At 46.2% G+C, this 23134-nt stretch overlaps 1 protein-coding gene and 1 long non-coding RNA gene across 3 annotated transcripts in view; one reads left to right on the top strand and one right to left on the bottom strand.

Moving 5' to 3' along the window:
• Positions 1-23134, top strand: part of PTPN1 (protein tyrosine phosphatase, non-receptor type 1) — a 73823-nt gene that overhangs the window by 45448 nt on the left and 5241 nt on the right. The window contains exons 2-7 of one of the 2 annotated variants that reach the window (XM_025398757.1): positions 5181-5271; positions 8761-8861; positions 12177-12275; positions 18152-18289; positions 22068-22277; positions 22814-22975. In XM_025398757.1, the coding sequence (XP_025254542.1) occupies positions 5181-5271; positions 8761-8861; positions 12177-12275; positions 18152-18289; positions 22068-22277; positions 22814-22975 (801 nt within the window). The remainder of the gene's footprint in view (positions 1-5180; positions 5272-8760; positions 8862-12176; positions 12276-18151; positions 18290-22067; positions 22278-22813; positions 22976-23134) is intronic. The other variant, XM_025398759.1, reaches the window with a different exon arrangement.
• Positions 14613-22002, bottom strand: LOC112632771. The gene is made up of 2 exons (XR_003121441.1): positions 21138-22002; positions 14613-18658 (listed from the first exon to the last, which is right to left on the bottom strand). It is a non-coding gene; the product is annotated as an uncharacterized LOC112632771 (long non-coding RNA).

Raw genomic sequence — 23134 nt, 5'->3', positions numbered from 1 at the left:
TATAGACGTGAGCCACCACTCCCAGCTCCATCATTCTGTTATTAGTTGCTCTCTAGTATGAGTCAAAAACTCTTACCTGCCATTTTATAGTTTTGTAAATAAATAAGCAGAATAGCAGAATGTGGACATTTTAAAAAATCTAAGTTGAATATGCACATGACTCAAGGAGTCAAATAGTACCTTAATCAGTTTATGATAATATCCAGTGGTTTGACTGGGTGCGGTGGCTCACACTTGTAATCCCAGCACCTTGGGAGGCCGAGGCAGGTGGATCACCTGAAGTTAGGAGTTCGAGACCAGTCTGACCTACATGGTAAAACCCTGTCTGTTTACTAAAATACAAAATTAGCCAGGCATGGTGGTGCATGCCTATAATCCCAGCTACGTGGAAGGCTGAGGCAGGAGAATTGCTTGAACCCAGGAGGCAGAGGTTGCAGTAAGCCGAGATCGCACTATTTCAGAACAATTTTCCATAATATCAGTGAGTGCTGTCCAGTAGACATATAATACAACCCACATACTTGATTTTACCTTTTCTTGTAGCCATAGTAAAAAAGGTCAAAAGAAGCAGATGAAATTAATAGGCTGGACAACAAGAGCAAAACCCCATCATTTGAAAAAAACAAAATCTGGTGGTTTGCCGCCCCCACCTCAGACCATTTCTCTGGTCTTTCTCATCAAGCACCACTCCCAGTCTTTGTTCTGCTGATTGATTACAGCTTGTTTGTATCTCCATATTTCTAAGCAAAATGTTTATCTTTTTTAAACTTATACGTTCTTTTTATTATTTTTCAGAGACAGGGTCTTAACTCTGTCGCCCAGGCTGGAGTACAGTGGCACCACCGTAGCTCACTGCAGCCTTGAACTCCTGGGCTCAAGCGGTCTTCCCGCCTCAGCCTCTCAGGTAGCTGAGACTACAGGCACATACCACCGTGCCCACCTCAAAATGTTTATCTTTTGGTATATTAATCGAGACCGTTACTAAGGTGGAGGATTTAGTTTTCTTAAACAGCCATCCCCTTTCTTTTCCTTCCCTCTGCTTCACCTCCCCCATTCTCCCAATGTTTTACCTTTTGGTTAAATCGGTACTCATTGTTTACATTATTTGCCTCTGTACGTAGTCACAGATAGTATTGTACTGTACTGTGTTTCTTTTTTAAACATTTCTGTTGTTCATAATTGACTTTTTAATTTTTTTTCCTATTTTGTTTTTTAAATAGATGGGATCTTACTATGTTGCCCAGTCTAGAGTTCAGTGGCTCTTTGTGGACACGATCCCACTGCTGATCAGTATAGGAATTTCCACCTGCTCTATTTCCAACCTGGGCCAGTTCACCCCTTCTTAGGCAACCTGGTGGTCCCCCATTCCTGGGAGGTCAACATAATGATGCCAAACTTAGTGTGAACACCCAATCGGCATAGCGCATGCAGCCCAGGACTCCTGGGCTCAAGCAATCCTCCCACCTCAGCCTCCTGCATAGCTGAGACTACAGATACTTGTCACCACGCTGGGTTAATTTTTATATTTTTTGTAGAGGTGGGTTTTGCCATGTTGTCCAGACTCATCTCAAACTTCTCAGCTCAAGTGAGCCTCCTGTCCCGGCTTCCCAAGTAGCTGGGATTATAGATGCATACCACCACACCCCATGATAATTGCTTTCTTTTTTATTTGCATAGTTTTCTTTGTACCTTTTGCTAATCTTCCCATATCTTCTTATAGCCTTACAGAACAATTTTCCACAAGATCAGGGAGTGCTGTCCAGTAGACGCATATTACAACCCACATACATGATTTTCCCTTTTCTTGTAGCCGTGGTAAAAAAGGTCAAAAGAAGCAGATGAAATTAATAGTATCTTTTACTTAACCCAGTTTGTTCAAAATGTTATTTCAATAAATGGTCAGTATTTAAAATACTTGAGATATTTTGCTTTTATTATTTCTTTTGTTACTAAGTCTTCAAAATCCAATGCATATTTTACACTTACAGAACATCTCTTGTCAGACTGGCCACATGTGGCTCGGTGTTACTGTATTGGACAGAGCGGTTTCAGTTTCAAGTTTTTCCTTGGAGACATCCCACTTGAAATTTCCATTCTCCGTGTATCTAGGTGGTTGGTCTATAGACTTGCCACTCACAGCTGTCATCTTGAGACTTTCTTTGCTTTTCTTCTCTACTGGATATCCAGTTTCCTGAATTTCAGGTCTTCTTGTTTTCCTCTGGTAGTTTTGTTAGGTCATGGTTGGTATGGCATGGTTGGGATAGCGTGTTCACACAGCTATCTCGTGAGTCATACTCCTCCAATCTAGCCTGCTCACTTCCCGTGTCTGTCATGTAGTTGTCACCGTGCTGTATCTCCCTCCAGTTTTTGCAGAGATTTCCTTTGTCTTCACTCTTGGGTCTTTCTCCCCGACCCCCCGTGTATCCTATATCTTTCTCTTTCTTGGTTTATTTAATCACTCAGGTGGAAAAGATGCTCCGGTGATTACTGAGAAAAGGGGAGCATGGATGATAAAGGTATTGAGACCTTACACGTCAGGGAATTTTTTTTTTTTTTTTTTTGAGATGTAGTTTTGCTCTTGCTGTCCAGGCTGGAGTGCAGTGGCGCCATCTCAGCTCCCTGCAACCTCTGCCTCCTGGGTTCAAGTGATTCTCCTGCCTCAGCCTCCCGAGTAGCTGGGATTACAGGCACCCGCCACCACACCCAGCTAATTTTTGTATTTTTAATAGAGACGGGATTTCACTATGTTGGCCAGGCTGGTCTTGAACTCCTACCTCAGGCGATCCACCCACCTCGGAATGTTTTTGTTGTCCCTTCTCATTTCATGTCTGTTGGGCTAGGTATAGAATTCCAGGTGGAAATCATTGTTCTTAGAATCTTGAAGGCATTGCTTCATTGCTGGCCAGCTTTCAGTGTTCTTGCAAAGTCTGAAGCTATGCTAATCACCTCATCCTTTGAAAGTGAACTGTTTTTTCTTCCCAGAAACGTACAGAACATTCTCTTTGTCCGCAGAATTCTGGGATTGCAATTACTGTGCCTTAGAATGGGTCTGTTTTTGTCATTATGCAGAGTACTGGATGGGTTGGGGAGGTTTTCTTGAATTACTTTTTGATGTTTTCTTTCCTTGTATTTTCTTGTTTGCTAATTTTCTATTTTTTTTTCTTGACTTTACTTTCTTGGGCAGGGGGATTTCTTCTACTTATATTTGATTCTTCAATTGAACTTGTCATTTTTGCTATCTTGTTTTTAAGTTTCAAGAGACATCTTTATTTTATATAACATTCTGTTCTTAATACGTAGATGCAAGATGACTTTTCTTTCTTAGTATATTAGTATATATTTTAAATCTTTCTATTCTCTGCAGTTTGTTTCCTCTAAGGGTTTTTTTTTTTTTTTTTTTTCTGTTTTTTTTTTTGTTAGAGACTTTCCTGTTATATCTGGTCATCAGTGGTATCTGCCTGTGGTGGAGAGTAAGGGCTTATTGGAGTGTGAGAGTCTTGAGCAGGTGTAAGGAGCCTGTCAACACTGCGCTAGCCACAGGGCCTCTAGGGAGGCTGCCAGTTGTGCAGTCTGAGGATGTCTTTTGGTTGTGCCTTTTGCCTGGTCAGATTATCTAGAGATGTTCTGCCTCCTACTTGGAGGAGAAGGGTCTAGCTGCCAGCAGTGTGAGTGTCTCTTGGGGAAAAGGACTTGAGTTCCTGGTGTTTGGCTTGTGCATGGCCGCTCTTACCCCATTTTTGGTGGAGCGCTCACATCTTCCACTGTGCCAGCAGTCTTGCTGCAGTTCATAGACCTCCTGGTTTACATTTTTCCAGAAAGTATGTCTTTAGATTTCTGCAGAAGTCTGAGGAGCCTGGAAGGAGCTTGGGGAATGAGATGGCAATCCAGGTCTTCCCAGATGGCTCTACCTTTGTCCCCTGCAGGGAATCCCACTCCTCCTTCCTGACTGGGAGCACAGCCAGAGCCTTTGGAGGAATATGGAGTGAAAATCTCGGGCAGTCTGACTTTCTTTTTTTTTTTTTTTTTTTGAGACGGAGTCTCGCTCTGTCGCCCAAGCTGGAGTGCAGTGGCCGGATCTCAGCTCACTGCAAGCTCCGCCGCCCGAGTTTACGCCATTCTCCTGCCTCAGCCTCCCGAGTAGCTGGGACTACAGGCGCCCGCCACCTCGCCCGGCTAGTTTTGTGTGTGTGTGTATTTTTTAGTAGAGACGGGGTTTCACCGTGTTAGCCAGGATGGTCTTGATCTCCTGACCTCGTGATCCGCCCGTCTCGGCCTCCCAAAGTGCTGGGATTACAGGCTTGAGCCACCGCGCCCGGCCGGCAGTCTGGCTTTCTTACTGTTCACTTGTAATTTTGCTTTCTCACAACTGCCAACCACTAATCAGCCTGATTTCCAGCTTCCAGAATTCTATTGCTGTTGTCTGCTCTCCTATTCCCACCATGGGGGACAGTGTCTTTTTTTTAAAATTATGGTTAAAATATACAAAACATAAAGTGTTCCATTTTAGCCATTTTTAGGTACACAGTTTAGTGGCAGTAAGTACATTCACGTTGTTTTGTGTATTTTATTTTTTAGTAATAAAACAAATACAAATAAAAGATTGTTTAATGTGATTATAGTGGAATTTTAGGTGTGATCAGGAGCCATGGTGTAGTCTTCCATTGAAACAGGGGTGATAGGATTTGTTTACCACCTCCTAGGAAAGCAGTTGGATAGTTTGTTGGCATAAAAGTACATTTTATCTATTTTTAATAATCGTAGCTTTATAGAAATTGCAGTTGGAACTCCCAGGCCTGGCTTTCAAGGCTCTCCACGATCTGGGCTACCCACCGTGTCCTCCAGCCGTCTGTCATACCTCCTACTGCCCACTCACTGTTCCTGGCATGAGATGCGATCTCCAGCCCCCATGCCTTTGCTGTGTGGAGTGTTCCAGAGTAAATTGTCCCTCCTGTCTGTCTCTCTGCCCTCTTCCTCATCTTTCCATCTTCCTGCCCCACATCACTGCCTCCCACCCCAGGCCTGTGCTCGTTCCTCCTCGGTTTTCCCCCATGACCTGATACATACCTCTGAATTATCACCTTGCGTTTCCCATACTGTCCAGCTCTCTTTGATGTCTGTTTCTTTGCTGAGTCTTCCTCAGTGCCTGGCAGTCAGTTAAATGTCTTTATTCTTTTTTGTAGGATATCCGACACGAAGCCAGTGACTTCCCATGTAGAGTGGCCAAGCTTCCTAAGAACAAAAACCGAAATAGGTACAGAGACGTCAGTCCCTGTAAGTATCCACGTGGCTGGTACCAGTCTTGCTCTTCCTCTGCTGCAGGCCCTTTTAGTCAAGATTCCTTTCGCCTCGGGGTTTGGTATAATAAGAAATATAATAATAAATCAATGTAGCAGAGGTTTATGACTTGATTGTTTCCTATAGTAAAGGCATTAGAGACGTATAGTAATGGCTCATTTTTCCACCATTATAGAAGGGCTGAGGTTTCAGTTTCTGGAAAATTCAGTGAAGTTCAAAGCACTTTTTTTTAGCTTTGACTGTTTTTGTGATGAATCATTTTCCTACCAGCTGAAGCAGAGGATAGCAGGCATAATAAAAGCTTTTCTGGATGACTCAGCAGTAGCGTCATTAGAGCACAAGCACTGTGTTCAGCTGTAGTGAAGCCCCACACAGGCCTTCAGGGGTGGGCACTGTTGTCCCCTGCACTGAATATGCAAGGCAGCTCTGCTTGGAGTCCCCACTGCCTCCACCCCTGCCAACCTCGTCATTTTTCTCCCTCTTTCCTGCTGTTAGTTCTTCCTAAGATTGTCAGTGTGCCTGCTGGCCTGTGGCAGCCCTGTCCGCCTTCTGAGTGATTGGCTGTCAATCCGCCGGTAGCTGAAAAGTAAATAACTTAACATGTTAGGATTTGCATAAAGCAAGGAAAACTGGAATGAGTACAGGACGTGAACTGCGCCATCTCCTCTAGGCCACAGAGGCTTTTTTGACCCCCCTCCAGGTCTTTAGACATTGTCAGGCAGTGAGGGGTCATAGCTGCCAATGTCTCCGTGGTAGTATGCTCTGCCAGGGATGCAGAAGATTATCCAGTCATTCCTCCAGTGAGCACTTCCTACAGGTCCTGTGCCCATGGCTGGGAGTGGTGGCTGTCATTGTTCTCTGCCAGAAGGGTTAGCAGTGCATCCTGATCTGACTTAGGTGGCGCCCAGATTCCTGGAAGGGGTCTAAAAATGGACTTAGACTTGGTGTAGAACGTGTGCCTCTTGGCTTGCCACCATGGTTCCCTGCCTGGTTTTGTGTGTCAGCTCTGCCACTTAGAGCTGAGTGGCTTTGGGCAGGTTGTTCTCTCTCATAGGAGTGTGTAAAGATGAAGCAACATAAACCGCTTAGCCCAGCGCCCAGTACCTCACGCAGACATAAGTGCTCAATAAATGTTGTCGGTGGTGGGGATGGTTGTCACCAAAATCTGAAGTGCACTTCTAGGTCATCAGGTGACATGATTGGTGCCAACACATGGTACTCTTGATTTAGCACGTCTCAGCTGAGGCACCTCATTGATATTTGTTTAGAAACAAAAAGAAAAAACCTTGGGGATTCTGTGAAGTCCTGCCAGAAACCTCCAGACCGCTGATCAGAACGCGACAGAACCATCACCGTTCACCTCTTTCACATGGTGCCAGGATACCCTGGGTCTCTAGCTTTTGCTGTACTTGCTCTAATTAGGGAATAATCTTGTCTTTAATATTCCTTTGCTACATTTTTTAACATTTCTTATCTAAATGGTTTTATGAATCAGTTTTACAGAGAAAAAAAACAGTTTTTAAAATATTCTTCCAGGGGCTGGTCCAAGTACAGTAGTGTTTACAACTATATGATCACAACCAGTTACAGATTTCTTTGTTTCTTCTCCATCCCCACTGCTTTACTTGACTAGCCAAAAAAAAAAAAAAAAATTCTTCCAGGGAAACAATTCTCCAGCTTTTTCACTCCCAATCCCACTCGTCTTATCTTTCTCCCCTACTCCTATCCTCCAGTAGAAACAGTCATTTGCTGTGAAGGTTATGGGGAAGAATGAGTCAAGGTAGAAGGTCACCTGCTGCCCAGCTCACGGTGCTGCTGGTGATGACAGCAGTCCACAGTTACAGGCACTTGCTGAACAAGGCTCTGTATACACCTCAGCTCATTGACTCTTCCCACAACCCTCTTGTCACCTACCGTTTAGCAAGTTAAAAAAACCAAGGCTCTGAGGTGAGTTGTTTGCCCAGAGTCACCCAGTGCTGTTTGAACCCACTCACATAACCCACCAGTACCATTACATAATTTTTTGAGGTCTTTTATCTCTATGATCCACTTAAAAATTATCCAAGTATCTTTATTTGTACTAAGCGTCCATAATGAGAAACGGTATTCCAGATGGTGGCTGGTTCTCAAAGACATCTCTCTTTGGAATCCTCCTTTAGAACAAAAAGCCCCAGACCACTTATCCCCATTCGTGTCTCCTTTCCCCTTGGGACGTAGGGAGAAGGTACTATTTATGGGTGGTCACCTGAGTTTATTGTCCCTTGTGCTGTGCCAGAAATAAAGGTCCCCACCTGCTCTTATTAGCTCTACTAACAGGATAAGGAAAGTGGCCCTCAGGGAGCTACTACTGCTTTTGTGACAAACAAATGATACAAGAAAAAAAGTGGCTTTTTTCTTTTAGTGATCTGGGGCAGAACTTCCAAATGAGAGTTTATTTCTAAAAACCAAAAGATACATTTAATATGCTTTCAGTGTTTGGGTTTAAATTCTCTTTCAAATGTCTTTGTGATATGCTCTGAATTTTAAAAATTTAGAATCATTGAAGTTCATTATACTTGAACTTAAAAAAAAAACAAAAACCTTGTATAAAGGTCAAGGTATGACTTCATGCTGCTGTGTACTTAGGTCATTTAATCTTGAAACTACTGGACAGAGGTGAGGTTGAAGTTCGATCTTAAATCCTACCTACTGTAGCTCATTGTACTAGCAACAGCTGTAGGGACTAGGTGGAATTTATGGTGGATTTTGTTCCCTTTTAAAGATTGAAGCCACCATATTTTTTGCTCTCTAAGAGTTTATGTCGGCCAGGCATGGGTGGCTCACACTTGAAATCCCAGCACTTTGGGAGGCTGAGGTGGGTGGATCACTTGAGGCCAGGAATTCGAGACCAGCCTGACCAACATGGTGAAACCCCATCTCTACTAAAAATACAAAAATTAGGTGGGCATGGTGGCCTGTGCCTGTAATCCCAGCTACTCGGGAGACTGAGGCAGGAGAATCACTTGAACCCGGGAGACGGAGGCTGCCGTGAGCTGAGAACATGCCACTGCACTCCAGCCTGGGTGACAGAGCAAGACTCTGACTCAAAAAAAAAAAAAAAGTTACACATCAGAGAACAGATCCTTTGATGCCCTCCTCTGGTCCTGGAAGGTTTGAGGGGAGAGTAATAAGTGTCATAACAAGATATGAGCTGAGAACAGATTTCCCAGATAGGACATGATCCATATTGTAATATGGCTTACCGCTGTTGCTTCATAGTGTGAAGTTTCAAAAACACTTCCGAAAACCCTTTCAGAAAATCCCAGTCGCCCCATACTGATGACTAATCTCAACTAAAACAGGGCTTCAGCCAGTGTGAATGCCCCAATGCCACCAACTCACCTTTGCTTTTCTGTAGGGTGTGCACTTGCATGGACACATTCAGCTTTTCCGGGTTTAACCTCTGAGTTCTGGTTTGCCTTTCAGTTGACCATAGTCGGATTAAACTACATCAAGAAGATAACGACTATATCAACGCTAGTTTGATAAAAATGGAAGAAGCCCAAAGGAGTTACATCCTTACCCAGGTAAGCAGATTGTCTGAATTTTTTTTTTTATGTCAATTTAAGAGTTTGAGAGTGCTGTTATCCACACCTCAAATAAAATCTGCCACATCCTTTAGAAGGTCAGGTTTTCAGCAAACCAAAAAGCAACAAGGAAGGGGGAAAATCTTCCTTCAAAGGTTCAGTTTGGTTGTAAGGAACGCTAATCTTTTCTGGGAAGTGTAAGATGACATTGCTGGAAATGAGAGCTTATAAAAAACAACATTAAAATGCCAGAGTTGCCTGTGGTCTGTTGGCAGAGGCAGCAGTCGTGGCTGGAGGAGGGTCTGTACCTGTGTTGCTTCCAGAAGTATTTGTCGTAGAGCATCAAGCACTTGTGATGGCAAATCTAAGAACGTTAGCAGTAGACCAGGAATCTCTGTCCAGAGCCATTCAGAGTAGCTCGCCATGGTTCTCATTCTTTGGCCCAGAAGAAAGGCATCATTAGATCATGTGAACAAGCATGAAAAATGACTTAAAATTTCTGTTGGCTTTTGGCATCTTTATGGAAACAAAATCCTGAAAGTGGTTTAATAATTGAGCCTCTTGTAAAACACTCAGTGGCTTGTGACCAAAAGGGTATCTGGGAAAGAGGATAAAAAGAGTTGCTTTTTAATTAATCTTCTCAAGTCTTAACTTGTTACCTGTAAGTTGGTCTAAAAAGACTGAGTTTCTTGTTTTGTTTTTCATCATAATTTTTGTTTTCTCATTCCATGTCAGCTTTTAGTCTTATATGGCTTTAGGCCATAGGGTGATTTCGAACATTGTAATTTTGCTTAATAATTTGGAAATTAAAATTCTGGGGAAGCCAGAATGCTGTATGAAGAAAGGCTGCTTTGAGCAAGAAGCTAGGTCAGGGTGCATTCAACTGAGGCCTTTCTTCACTGCCTTTTTGTCTTGTCCCAGTTGCTCCCCATTTATGACCAAAATCAGCCCAGATGCCTCTCGTCATCTGGGATGTAGAGCATCAGCCCAGCTGTGTTCAGTCCTGTGGGGCCATTGAGTAAGTTCTTGGTACATGAATACAGGGCAGGCCTTTACCAGACCCTGAGCTCCTGGTCCTCCCAGCACCACTGGGGTATTTAGGGGAGGCTTATGGGGGAGGGGGTTGATAAGGAGGGAGAGGTCTGGGGATAAGGTTGAGGCAAAAGTGACTTCTTGGGGACTTTGCTTTTTGGAGAAGTCAAATTTCCTGCTTCCTGATTTCAGCCCTTCAGCTCTGATGTGGAGTCAGGAAGCCCTTTAAATACCTGTTATTGGGTGTATCATGTCAAGTGTTGCATTAGCAAATGCCATGTACACTTGTGCTACTGTCCTGCCTACCCCGCATCCTAGCATTTCCTTGGGACATGGGAAGTTCTGTCTGGTTTGTGAGGTGGCACTGGGGATGTCGAGAAACTGTTTACACAGTTTCCCTTTGCCCTGGGGATTTACTAAGGGAGTCGAGGCAGCCCGACCCCAAAGTATCACCCCTGGACACTATGACTGAAACATTTTCCTAGTGCCCAAACCAAGAACACCCTTCCCATTTTTTTTCATGATATTACATCATTATGTAATAATACAAGTCTGTCTTCTCATTTTTTAAAAGTCGGAAGTATAGAAGAGCAGAGAATAATGTCCAAGGGGTCCTCCTTCACCTCCCCCGTGCAGTGTCAGCTAAGTGTGGTGTGTGTCTTTGCAGATCTTAGGGGATTGTGATCCTTCAGACCATTCTAAACTGGGGTGGTGTTGGGAGTTAGGGAAGACATGAAGGGAGTAGTGGAGAGCTGCAGTGACTGGAGTCTTCATGCCAGGGTGGAGAATGCAAGGCCCAGGTCATCAGCCATGTGCCACGGGATTTCTGACTGCCAGGAGCTGTTTTTCTGTTCACTGGGGAGGGAAGAGTTAAATGTGGCCTGCTTTTCTCTAAGTCCCTTCAGCACAGGGAGTGCTGACTTGTCTTGTTCAGGCAGTAAGTTCAAGATGAGCTCAGGAAAGAAAGTGAGAGGACACTGAGGGCTAGCATGGTTGAGCCAAGTGTGATGGGACTCAAAGGGAGAAGATTTTAAGAATAAGGAGTTTATGGGCTGGGTGTGGTGGCTCACACCTGTAATTCCAGCACTTTGGGAGGCTGAGGCGGGCGGATCACTTGGGTCAGGAGTTTGAGGCCAGCCTGGCCAACATGGTAAAACCCCGTCTCTACTAAAAATACAGAAATTAGCCGGGTGTGGTGGTGTGCACCTGTAATCCCAGCTACTCAGGAGACTGAGACAGGAGAATCACTTGAACCCGGGAGGCAGAGGTTGCAGTGAGCCAGGATTGCGCCACTACACTCCAGCCTGGGTGACAGAGCGAGACTCTGTCTCAAAAAAAAAAACAAGAAATGGAGCTTAGATGAAAATAGATGAGAATGGAAACCATGAGAAGTGATGCTGGCCAAGGACATGAGGACATGACAGGTTCTGATGTGGAGGTAATAGGCGATGTCTCTTCCAGCGACTGCTAATAATTGAGACAAACTCAAGGCATTCATACCCTGTGTCCAGTAAACATCTGTGCCCATTGCCAGGTGAGCTGGAGTGAAATGGGCCAGCTGCTCAGCAGACACCCTCATGCCCCAGTGACTCTGTTCCCTTTGGGCCACCTCAATGACTATTTGTGTTTCTACATCTCCTAAGTTTGTTGGGCCAAGGAGGGAGGCTGTCTGCCATCAGGGTCCTCATTGCTGTTAGTAGGAATAGTTGCTGACATTTCATTGTGTGTTTACTGCATTCTAGGGACTGTGCTAAGTACTTTATATAAATGAATGTACTTCATTTTCACAGCTCTGTGAATAGGTACTATTATTAGTCAAGTAAGCGATGGGGAAACTGACCAGGGAGCGATGAAGTGACTTGCCCAAGGTCACGAGATGACATGATTGGAACCGAGAGGAGTGTTGTGGTTGGTCACGCCCCCACACCGCCTCTCATCTGCACCAAGGAGTTTTGTCCCATAGCCCAAGGGCCTTGGGGACAAATCTCAGTGGAGGCCCTTAGCTGGCCTGCCTGAGCCAGAAAGCAGAATCGGCATTTTTCTGTCCTTGGTCGGCCAGCCCTGAACTGAGATGCGGAAATGGCCTTTTGCTGCCTGGTAGAAAATGGAGCTGCAGTTACTGACCACCAGGCAGAGAGAGGTGGGTCCCTGTCGCAGCCTCAGCCACCACTCTGCCTAAGCTGTGGGGACTGAGGGCGCTATCATTAGCTGACTACAGAAGGTGAGCTCACGCTGTGGCGTGTTATGTTTCAGATGTCACATGTTGTGTTATTGTGTCTGCAGGGCCCTTTGCCTAACACATGCGGTCACTTTTGGGAGATGGTGTGGGAACAGAAAAGCAGGGGTGTCGTCATGCTCAACAGAGTGATGGAGAAAGGTTCGGTAAGTCTCGGATTCATCTGCTGTGTATGTGATCATGCGCACCACTCCATACAGTTAACATTTCATCCAGATTTTTAAATTATTTTTCTTGCTTTTGTATTTCCTTTATGTAGTATTTTTATTAAAAAAAATTAAAACAGCAGCAAATAAATGCATGTTGGTCATCAACCACTTAATGAAGTGAATGAAAGGGAGGCGGCGGAAGAACTGCATGGACCTCTTCGCCCACACCTTCTCCAGAGCGCGGTGCGTGTGGTGCTCCGCCCACCTGCGCTGCCTTTGCGGCTCTCGTCACAGTGTGGACTTGTGTGTGGAGTTATGGAGACCTACTTTTATTGAAAAGCAAATTCTTAGTGCATCTTCATGGTGTCTGATTTTTTGTCTGGTGAGAGTGTGGCTACCTCTGCGGAGCTGTGGGAGTGGCTGACTCTAGATGAGATTTGCCTCAATCCAATACCCAGATGCTTGCCCTGCCATACCTCTTCGGAGTGAGCATTGACTTCAGGGTGTGTGTCATTCTAAGTTCTTGCAACTTTTCAAACACGCCTAGGGCTAGTGTGTGGCTGCATGGTGTCCATTTGTGCAGGCCACCTCTCCTTCTCAACTCACCACAGTTCATTTTTGTACCATGCTTCCAGAATGAGCTTTCTCAAATCCAAGTGTCACCACAGTTCTTCCCAGCTGAAAACGTTTGTGTGGTTCCCTTTGCCTCACAGGTTAGTGCATGGTGTGGCTTATAGAACCCTGCAGGTCTGGCCCTAGGCCCCTGGACACAGACCTCTCACCGCTCTTGGAACTTTAGCCAGGACAAACTTTTCGTTTTTAGTTTCTTACCATGTTCTCTGGGCCAAGGAGTCCCAGTGCCCATGCTCATCCCACTTCCAGGCACCCCTGGATGGCTGCCCACAGCTCCCCAACTGCCTGCACTCTCCCTTGCCCTCCTCACTCTGTTGGAATAGCTGAGGATAGCCGATCTCTGGGCAGCCACTCTCCTGTGTAGACTGTCTGTGTAGACTGTCTATGTAAACTGTCCTGTGTAGACTGTCTCTGTAGACCGTCGTGTATAGACTGTCCTGTGTAGACCGTCTCTGTAGACATCATGTATAGACTGTCCTGTGTAGACTGTCTCTGTAGACCGGCCTGTGTAGATAGTCTATGTAGACCGGCCTGTGTAGACTGTGTAGATAGTCTGTGTAGACCGTCTGCCCGTGCAGGCACAGGCCAGCATTCAGCAGGGCCACAGGCTCCTTGGCCTCCCTGCCCTCGCTGCTCCCCAGCACTGCCAGCCCTGCTGCGGGGTCCAGGAGGAGACGAGCTAAGGATCGTGGAGACCAATAGGAACGTGTGGCCCAGGAGCAGGGAACTGGGTGTCCCTGGGCCTTGCCAGGTCCAGGCTCAGCTGGGACATTGTTCTCACAGTTGTCCTGGTTGCCTCCAGCCACAGAAGAACGTGGGGGCTCCAGAGAGGCCACCTTTCCAAAAAAAAGCACAGTCATGGCCCTAGAGTGTAAAAATCCAAGTGTTAAGAAGCAACACATCAAAGGAAACTTCAGCAGTGAAAACTTGAAGCATTAACCACAAAGCCTCTCCCTCCACCACACACAAAGAAACGGCTTTAGTTACTCGCAGAAAGCCTTCCTCTTGGGACAGCGCATGTTTAAAATCATAGGGGTTTGGTTTGGTTTGTTTTGGGGTTGGGGTTTTGTTTTGTTTTTTTGCCTTTGCCTACTTTTTTAAAAAATTGAAAGTATTTATTTGCCCAATAATAACAGATAGGGAGCTTACCTGAGTGTTCTGTTGATGATACAATGTATCTTGTCTTAGAAAATAACTTTTTCAGTGAAAGGTGGTTTTTAAATTTTTTCTTCCCTCCTTAGTAGCTTGATTAGTAAAATGTGAAGTTACAAATGTGAAGCAAACCCCCACTCTTCACCACTGGTCAGCAAGTATGAGTAAAGAAACAAAGCATCAGGTTCCCACAGCACACACTCTCTGCGAGGGAGGGGGAAGCCTGGCGGCCTGTGGAAGCCTTCAGCACGGCTCCATCTGCAGGCTTCTGACCCTCAGCACTACTGATACTTGGGCTGGATCATTCTCTGCTAGGGATCCGGACAGGGAGTGGCTGTGCTGGGCATTGTAGGATGTTTAGCAGCATCTCTGGCCTCTACCCACCAGGTGCCAGTAGCACCCCCTCCCCAGATGTGGCAGTCAGCTGTGTCTAGACTCCAGACTTTGTCCAATGTCCCTTCGTAGGCCAAATTGCCCCTGGTTGAGAACCACTGCTCTAGATGGTATTGAGGGTTGGGAATTTTAAATCAAGACATTTATTCAGAAATTACCAGATACAGTAGCATTTGCTTTTTATTTATTTCTTTGTTGCTAAGTGTTTGGTAAAACCTCTTTGCTGTGAGCACAAGATTTGCTTTAGCAATCATTGTCACATTACAGCAAGGGGCGGTGTCCACCGCTGTGGTTATGTGTTTGAGCAGTGTCCAGCACTGTAGTTACGTGTTCCAGCCTCACCAGGCCCTGTGCTTCATTGTCTGTCACCCAAGGCTGACCACAAATGGCCCACAGATCCACTGTGACAACCTTTCCCTTTGGGTTACTGTGGTGGCATCGAAAACATGGCTGGTTGGCTTTGCTGTAGTTTACTGTGATAACTGTGCCAGCAGTCCCTACTTTCCTTTGTTAAGTATCCCATTCCACTGGAGGATTACTTGGGCATGCAAATTGGCATGAAAAACAATGTATGGTTTGAGATTGTTAAAGTTTCTTTGGGATCAACATTTTCAATTCTGTATCAGCATTATCCTTCCCAGAGGGCTGGCTGGGAAAAATCATGAGAAGTTACAGTATCTTATTTGCTCAGCTAATCTAATTATAAATGATCCACACAGCTTGTGGTAAAACCTGCTTTTGGGGAGTTTTCATTTAATGCATACTTGTTTTCTAATTTCCTTCCTTCACCAAATAGTGTAGGATGCTCCCTCTTACTTTTGGCAAACATGCCTGTTGTCTTTTGGGACCCTGGGCTTCCTGGAAACCAGTTATGCAGAAGATGATTGTGTGTGTTAGACTGGGGTCATCCAGATGGCTAGAGTTCTCACTGGTTCTGTTTAAGGATTGACTTTAGACACGTCAGTGTAGGCTGCACCATGGCGTAAGGGTTGGGATTGTTGTTTAGATGGGGGAAGTAAGCAAGGGCAGTTTAATTGGCCATTGCAGAATCTCACCTGTATCTCTCTCCTGAAATCCTCGCTAAAGCTGCCGTTTGCTTTCAGGTGCTTTCATGCACAAAACACTGCACTTTGTATCACAGGGTCCATAAAATTCATTTTTTCTCTCGTATTTAGTTCTCTGTGTTAAGAATTACTTACTTAGTTCTCTGTGTTAATAATTTTTGGCGAAACCAAATTACCTGTCACAGGGTTAATGTAGATGTCTTTCATAGGTTTTCTAAACACCGCCTGCCCACTTGTTTGGGAAGGCCCCAAGGACTCTTTAACATCTGCCTTCATGGTGGAAACAGCAACTACAAGAGATGCCAGCATGTTGGCACCGCCATGTTTCTCTGGTGCCAACCCAAGATAGGACTCAATTTGAGGCCTAGTGAAGAACTATGTTCTAATAAAAGTCTGTCTACTTTTCATGGCAGTATATATCAATGTAATAGGGTAACTGAAAATAGTGATCTTGTGCCTTTTAAAAATTTTATGTGTTTAAAACAAAAATTTCTATTGGAAATGGCAGGGCACAGCTTGCTGCTGTAGACACCTGAGAGTCCTTAAAAATAAATATTGGGTGATTGACACTTAGTTGTATGACAGAATTCCTCTTGTACAGTTCCAAAGTCTGAGTCTTTACCCAGATTACAGAGGGTTATTAGGCATTAGGTTTGGTTTTGAAAGTGAGTGCTTGCTGTCTGGAGGTGAAATTTAAGACTCATCTACCCTGCTCATGAGATGAGGAATGGTGGCCTCTTCCTCCTGCATTTCTGTTCTTTGCTTCCTTCTCTGCTCACTGTGTGGAATGCGCACCCCAGCATGGGTGGTGTGGAACCTATCAGATCAGTCTCTTGTTTCTGGGGTCTTTGAGGCATTATAAGATCTACTTGTTAGAAGTGTGGGATTAATGCATCTTTTCACGTTCTTCTAAGTTCCTGCTTTCAGCTGCCACACCCACTGTGGCTAGGTGGGGGTCTTGCCATGTAATTAGCGCCTCCATGCTGAGTGGCAGAATTGCTTCAGTGGTGACAGATTGTCCCCATTCAAGAGTTCAGTTTTGGCAACTCATCACTGATCCAGGAAGGTGACATGGATGCAACTGGCTAAGACTTCAGACAGGCCCATGTCCAGACTCTTCAGAAAGCTCTGTTGGCTTCTGGTCTGGCACTGAGAAGTTTGCTGCTATGCTGGCATCACAACCTGGTGTTTCTTAATTTGTTTCTCCCACATTTTGCTTTGGTTTTGTCTTTTGGGCAGCTTCCAGCTTTAGCAGAGCAGGACCAATAGGCATTTGTGGTTCTATATTCACCCTCCTCAAGTGCTTCCTGGCTCCTCATTGCCCCCAGATGATGCCACAGGTCCGTGGGCCTGCTGCCAGTCAGCTGTGATCTGGGCCTCTGCTGGCCCCTTCTCCAGCTGCTCTTTTCAGCCTGGCTTATTTGCAGTCACTGCCTAGGAAATCCTAGTCATCTTTCAAAACCTGCCTCTTGCATAGAGCTTTCTCTGATCTTTCTTTCCTGTAACTTTGGCTGACCTGAAACATTTCCCTCTTCTGAATTACTGCTGCTCCCCCTCTGTAGCATTTCCCCCTCAGCCCTCCTCCATGGCCCACCTTGTCACTGCTGGGTACAGCAGTCTCTCTTCACAGACAGCTGGCCCTGAAGTGGTTCCCTTCACCCACACCATCCTTTGCCCCAGAGGAGGTTTTGAGTGGGTCAGTGCACGTGAACTGCAAGTGTCATTTGCCAAAGAGCTGTTGACACACGCTGACATTTCTTCCGCTGAAAATCATAAGGGCTTTGAGCTTCCCTATGTCCAGGCACATGGTCAGGCTGACCCGGTAGCTCTGCCCCTGTTGATCTGCCATTTTTGTCCACAACAGTTATCCATGAGCAGAAACGTTTGCATAACTGAGGCAGATTCAGTAAATGTCACTAAATTCGAGTCCGTTTTTGTCTTAGACCCTAAATGAAACCAAATTTTCATAAATTTGCTTGTTTTAAAGAAAAATTTAACAAGCTACATTTAAATCGAGAACATCAAATAGTGTCTCAGATTATCAAAATAGAACATCAAAAGTATTTTTCTGAATGAACTGAACCAAACCAGAATGAAAGGGCAAGCCCTGGGGAGCCTGTCTCCAAGCCTCTGAAAGGGAGTCTGCATTTGGTGACAACCGTTCAGCCTTTCCAAAGGGCCTCACCTGCCGTCTCTCCCAGTTTTATTTTTAATTGCCTGTGAGTTTTCTGTGCAGAGTAAGGCACCTACATTCTATGCCAGCAGCCTGATCAGGTCCTGTGTAATGTTTGAAATGGCTACATAGAGGAGTTTCAAAGCCTTTTGTACAATCTGGCTTCACCTCATAGACTGTGAGAAAGCGTCAGAGCCCTGCAGGACCCCACTGCTGTGTTTGACCAGGGAGCTGATGGGTTTGGAAGTCTGAGCCCTGTCTGCACAACCTGCCCCAGTCAGCAGCCTCGTGCCCCCACCCCCATCTCCCCATGAGGCAGGCATCTGTGCTGACCATGGCTTCCATGTTCAGAAAACCCCAGGTCTTTGGGTTATCATGAAGCTTGTGGGATGTGCTCCAGGCCTCCTGCCATAGGAAAACGGTTGCTCACCATAATTCACTGTTATTTGTTCCCCCAGTTAAAATGCGCACAGTACTGGCCACAAAAAGAAGAAAAAGAAATGATCTTTGAAGACACAAACTTGAAATTAACATTGATCTCTGAAGATATCAAATCATATTATACAGTGCGACAGCTAGAATTGGAAAACCTTACAGTGAGTATGGCACGCACTTCAGCACTTCAGGCGGCTACTGGTTCAGATGCCTCTTTCTTTATCCCTTGGGTGATATTACCTTATGCCAGTGTTCCTGGCTTTTGTATACCCCGAGCAAGATGTGGTTTTGGCACTGAGGTGAGCGGAGCTTACTTGTGCACCTACCAAGTACCCAGGAATGCCCAGGGAGGGTGGAAACCACAGTGCTCTCTCTGACCTTTAACAACAGTTAACACCGGTTCTTAGGGAAAGGAGAGTTTCTGACCCAAAAGACTGGTTCCTGCTTGTGCAGCTGCAGAGGGACCGAAGCGGCAGTCTGCAGGTCCCAGCGGAGCATGCTGCCTTTTTTGTGGTCCTCAGTCTTTGAGTCTGAAGAGAGGGAAGAAGGGGTCTGGGGTCTCACTCCAGTTTTATAGCTAGTGGAAGTTTTCTAGGCCTGGTCTTGGGTTCATTTGTTGTGGGAAGAGTTTATAACACCAGCTACTTGCTTGGTAAAAGTTGGTCTTGGGACATGGCAAGGCATTGTGGTAAGCAGCACCACCACTGAAGGCTCTGCTCCTGGGGCTTCAGAATAATTCCCCTGGATCCGTAACTTGGAGGTGTTCGTTTCATTCTGGGGAACAGTGGAGGGAGTGCGAGGCAGCATCTGGGGGCGCCAGTGAAGATGGCAAGCCACCAACCTCTGGAACCTAACTGGGGTAGAATCCTGGTCCCACCTTACCAGCTCGTCACGGTGTCTCCGTTTCCTCTTCTGTCAAACGCAGGTTTTGCCAGGGTTCTGGGAGGTCCTGTGTGGGAAGGGTTAGCAGTTACTGTGGGTGTGTAGCACGGGCTTTGTCTAAAGGGAAGATGGAGCTGTAGGGAGACCATGTGGACTGGGGCTCCAGGGCTGTGTGGGTGGGGAGGGATCTGCTTCTGGGTGACCCCATGCCTCCCCTTCTCAAGCACTACTTTTTAATCATCGTGGTTCCTGCCATTCATTTCATAGTTGATGTAAACCAGCTGCGGTGGCTCATGTCTTTAATCCCAGCACTTGGGGAGGCTGAGGCCAGGAGGATTACTCTCGAGGCCAGTAGTTCAAGACCAGCCTGGGCAACATAGCGAGACCCCCGTCTCTACAAAAAAAAAAAACAAAAACAATTAGCCAGACATAGTGGTACTCCCCTATAGTCCAGCTACTCAGGAGGCTGAGGTAGGAGGATTGCTCATGCCCAGGAGTTCAAGGCTGCAGTGAGCTATACTTGCACCACTGTACTCCAGCCTGGGTGACAGAGCAAGACCCTGTCTCAAAAAAAAAAAAAAAAGAATAGTGAAAGTAAGATCTAGAATTTAGCACAGGTTACCAGGAAGTAGGGAAGGGGTTCAGGCTGCCTGGCTCCTGAGGACGGTAGCAGTGCAGCTGCTGCGAGTGCTTTCTGCCCTCTGGTGGTGACCGCTCCAGAGTCAGCAGTCCTGCCATAGCCCTGGTAGGGCAGAGGGGCTCTGAGTACAGTGGATGGAGGCGCTTTCTGGAAGATTCTCAGGAGTAACATGGGCAGCATATTGGAATGTGCTAGAGGATTTATGCAGTAGACTTTTAAAAAAATGCTTTTTAGCGTTTGCAAACCTGACATTAAGAGTGACTTCTGGGGAACTCTTTGCTTGTTGAGGGAAACTGAATTTCAACAGAGCAGAAGAGCTGTGTGCTTTTTGCTTGGCAGAATGAATACAGCCAGCTCAGAGGTTTTGATGTTAGGATCTGTTTGCTCCCATAGACTTTGTTTTTAAAAGGCTTTTCTCAGCCATGGCTGTCTGTTCTAGCACAAGACTGGAGTGAATTCCTTGTGAAAGATGTGGGCAGGTGTGAGGGAGGGTATCAGTGGGCGGTAACCCACACCTTCAAGGATTAAAAGAAAACTTGAGTTTGGCATGCTTGCTTCTTACTCAGTTTTAAAATACATTTTAACGGCCAGGCGCGGTGGCTCACTCCTGTAATCCCAGCACTTTGGGAGGCCGAGGCAGGTGGATCACGAGGCCAGGAGTTCAAGACCAGCCTGGCCAAGATGGTGAAACCCTGTCTCTACTAAAAACACACACAAAAAAATTAGCCGGGCGTGGTGGCGGGCGCCTGTAATCCCAGGTACTTGAGAGGCTGAGGCAGAGAATTGCTTGAACCTGGGAGGTGGAGGTTGCATTGAGCCAAGATCATGCCACTGTGCTCCAGCCTGGGCGACAGAGCGAGATTCTGTCTCAAAATAATAATATTAATTTTTTAAAATACATTTTAAGTCCTTTTCTTCCCCACTCACCTGCACGCCCCAAATAGAAGAAATATTTCTTTTTCTTTAATGTCATTAAGGTTATATGGATACCATTTTCTAGAGAGGAAAGAATGATGGAATTGCCTAGTATGATTCTAGCAATTATCCTAACATACACAAATTTCTCCTTGTTCTGTGCAAGATACTGTATTTAATATTTAATAAATATTAAATATTATTTACTAGTGTAGTTAATGGCTGAGGCAGGGTTAAATATGTATTATTTTCATCCCAGCGGAGTTGGGGGAGGTCCTAGTAACTCTGCCATGAGCTCAGTGAGGGTGAAGTGGTATCTTTGCCTCCGCCTCCGTGACACGGTAACTGGCACATGGTTGGCATAGTGTGGACATTCGTCAAGTGAAGGAAGACATCATGAGCAGATCTCTGGCCTGAATCCTTCTGCCATCAGCTGCTCTCCAGGTGGCCCTGGCACTAGGCCACAGGGAAACCCTCCAGGCTGGTATGGTTCCTGTCTGTGGCTGTCTTCCTGGGCCCATGTTAGGAGACTTTCACTTCCGGAGCCCTTTCCCTCTCAGGGCATTGCTTACCAAGTGGTTGGTTCCCATTTACTATGAGCTCTTAGGTCACTGAAGATGTTGGGCACTTCCCCTAGTGAGGGCTGCCTTTTGATCACAGCTGCCGGAAGCCTTAAGGAAGGAGCAGAGCTGGAAACAGACCCCAGGCCGTTGTTTCTGTTCCTGTGGGGCAGACTCAGCCAGGGGAAGAGACACTCTGGGACAAGGGCTGGGGTCCACCTTTCAAAAGTGTCTGCAGCAGGCTTTGAGCATGGACTCTCTGCCTCCAAATGTCCACCTCCTCCTCAGGAAAATGGATGGGAGTGCCCGCCTGGAGCAGCTGGTGGGAGAGCGCAGTGCCAGCACCCAGGCTCGGTTCATGGGCTGATGTCGTTCGCCTTGACTACCTCGTCAGCTGAGTGTTGAGCCACACCTTGGAGTCACCAGTCTTTGGAGACCAAGTCTGTTACTTTTTTCTCTAAAGTGACAATCCTCTGAAACCTCCAGATCATCTTGAAGCCCTGTCTGAAAGTTGCCCAGAGCCAGTGCCTCACCTGCTGTTCCTTGTTCACTTTTTCATGGGAGGCCTTGCAGGGCTTCATGACAGGATTTTGTGGGTGGCCACGCAGCATCACTGTGACTCGTGAGACAGAGAGAAACCAGTTGTGACCATGTAGACAGTAGAAGTGATAGGGAGAAAAGAGAAAAGGTGAGGGGACTCGTCAGTCGGAAGGGACGTGAAGTCTAAGCAGGTGCACCCTGCAGGTTCAGTGTCAAGCCCAGGGCCTGGCCCCAGGGCGTGGTATTTGTTGACTGGGTGTGTGGACGCTGGGAGAGAAAGTCTGAGAATTAATGTTCCTCTTAGAGGTCAATGAGTGGAAGGTGATTCTGTGTGTACTTGGAATTAGTGATTTCTGTACAGATGATTCTCTTAGAATCATCGTGAGTATTTTTCTCTTTCAGACCCAAGAAACTCGAGAGATCTTACATTTCCACTATACCACATGGCCTGACTTTGGAGTCCCCGAATCGCCAGCCTCATTCTTGAACTTTCTTTTCAAAGTCCGAGAGTCAGGGTCACTGAGCCCGGAGCATGGGCCCGTCGTGGTGCACTGCAGTGCGGGTATCGGCAGGTCTGGGACCTTCTGTCTGGCTGATACCTGCCTCTTGCTGGTAAGGAGGCCCTTGCGGGCACCCTGGGGAGCTCCACCTGCTCTGCTGTGATGTTTTTTCCTAAATAGAAACTGAAGCACTCCTCTTCCAAAATACAGAGACTCACTGTGTTAGTCTGTTTTTGCATTACTAATAAAGGCGTTCCTGAGACTCGGTCATTTATAAAGAAAAGAGGTTTAACTGGCTCCCGGTTCTGCAGGCTGTACAAGCATGGCGCCAGCACCTGTTCGGCTTCTGGGGAGACCTCAGGGAGCTTCCGGTCATGGTGGAAGGCGAAGGGGAGCAGGAGCAAGAGATGGGCAGGTCCCGACTCTTAACAACCAGATCTCTTGTGAATGCATTGCCTCAGGGAGGGCACCAAGCCTTTCATGAGGGACCTGCCCCCCTGACCCAGACACCTCCCACCCAGCCCCACCTCCAACACTGGGGATCACATTTCAGCATGAGATTGGGAGGGGACAGACATCTACCTGTGTTAGTCACATTGCCCTTGAGAACTGGACCTGGCTGACTTACGTCTCCTCTCTGGCTTTCAGATGGACAAGAGGAAAGACCCTTCTTCCGTTGATATCAAGAAAGTGCTGTTAGAAATGAGGAAGTTTCGGATGGGGCTGATCCAGACAGCAGACCAGCTGCGCTTCTCCTACTTGGCTGTGATCGAAGGTGCCAAATTCATCATGGGGGACTCCTCTGTGCAGGTCAGCATTGCCTTTGTTTGAATCCAGGTGTGACCATTTTAACTTTTTTGTCTTTGAAGGAGGCTGTCAGTTGTAAAAGTTCAAACACCGTCTGGTGTCAGGGGAAATAGCTACCCTTCATGTTTAAAATAGCTAGAAAGTTGTCAAAATGTTCACCAT

Source organism: Theropithecus gelada, chromosome 10 (genome assembly GCF_003255815.1).
Source record: "Theropithecus gelada isolate Dixy chromosome 10, Tgel_1.0, whole genome shotgun sequence".
NCBI lineage: Eukaryota > Metazoa > Chordata > Mammalia > Primates > Cercopithecidae > Theropithecus > Theropithecus gelada.
The sequence above is the reverse complement of the archived record's forward strand: the minus strand, read 5'-3'. Positions and strand labels throughout refer to the sequence as shown.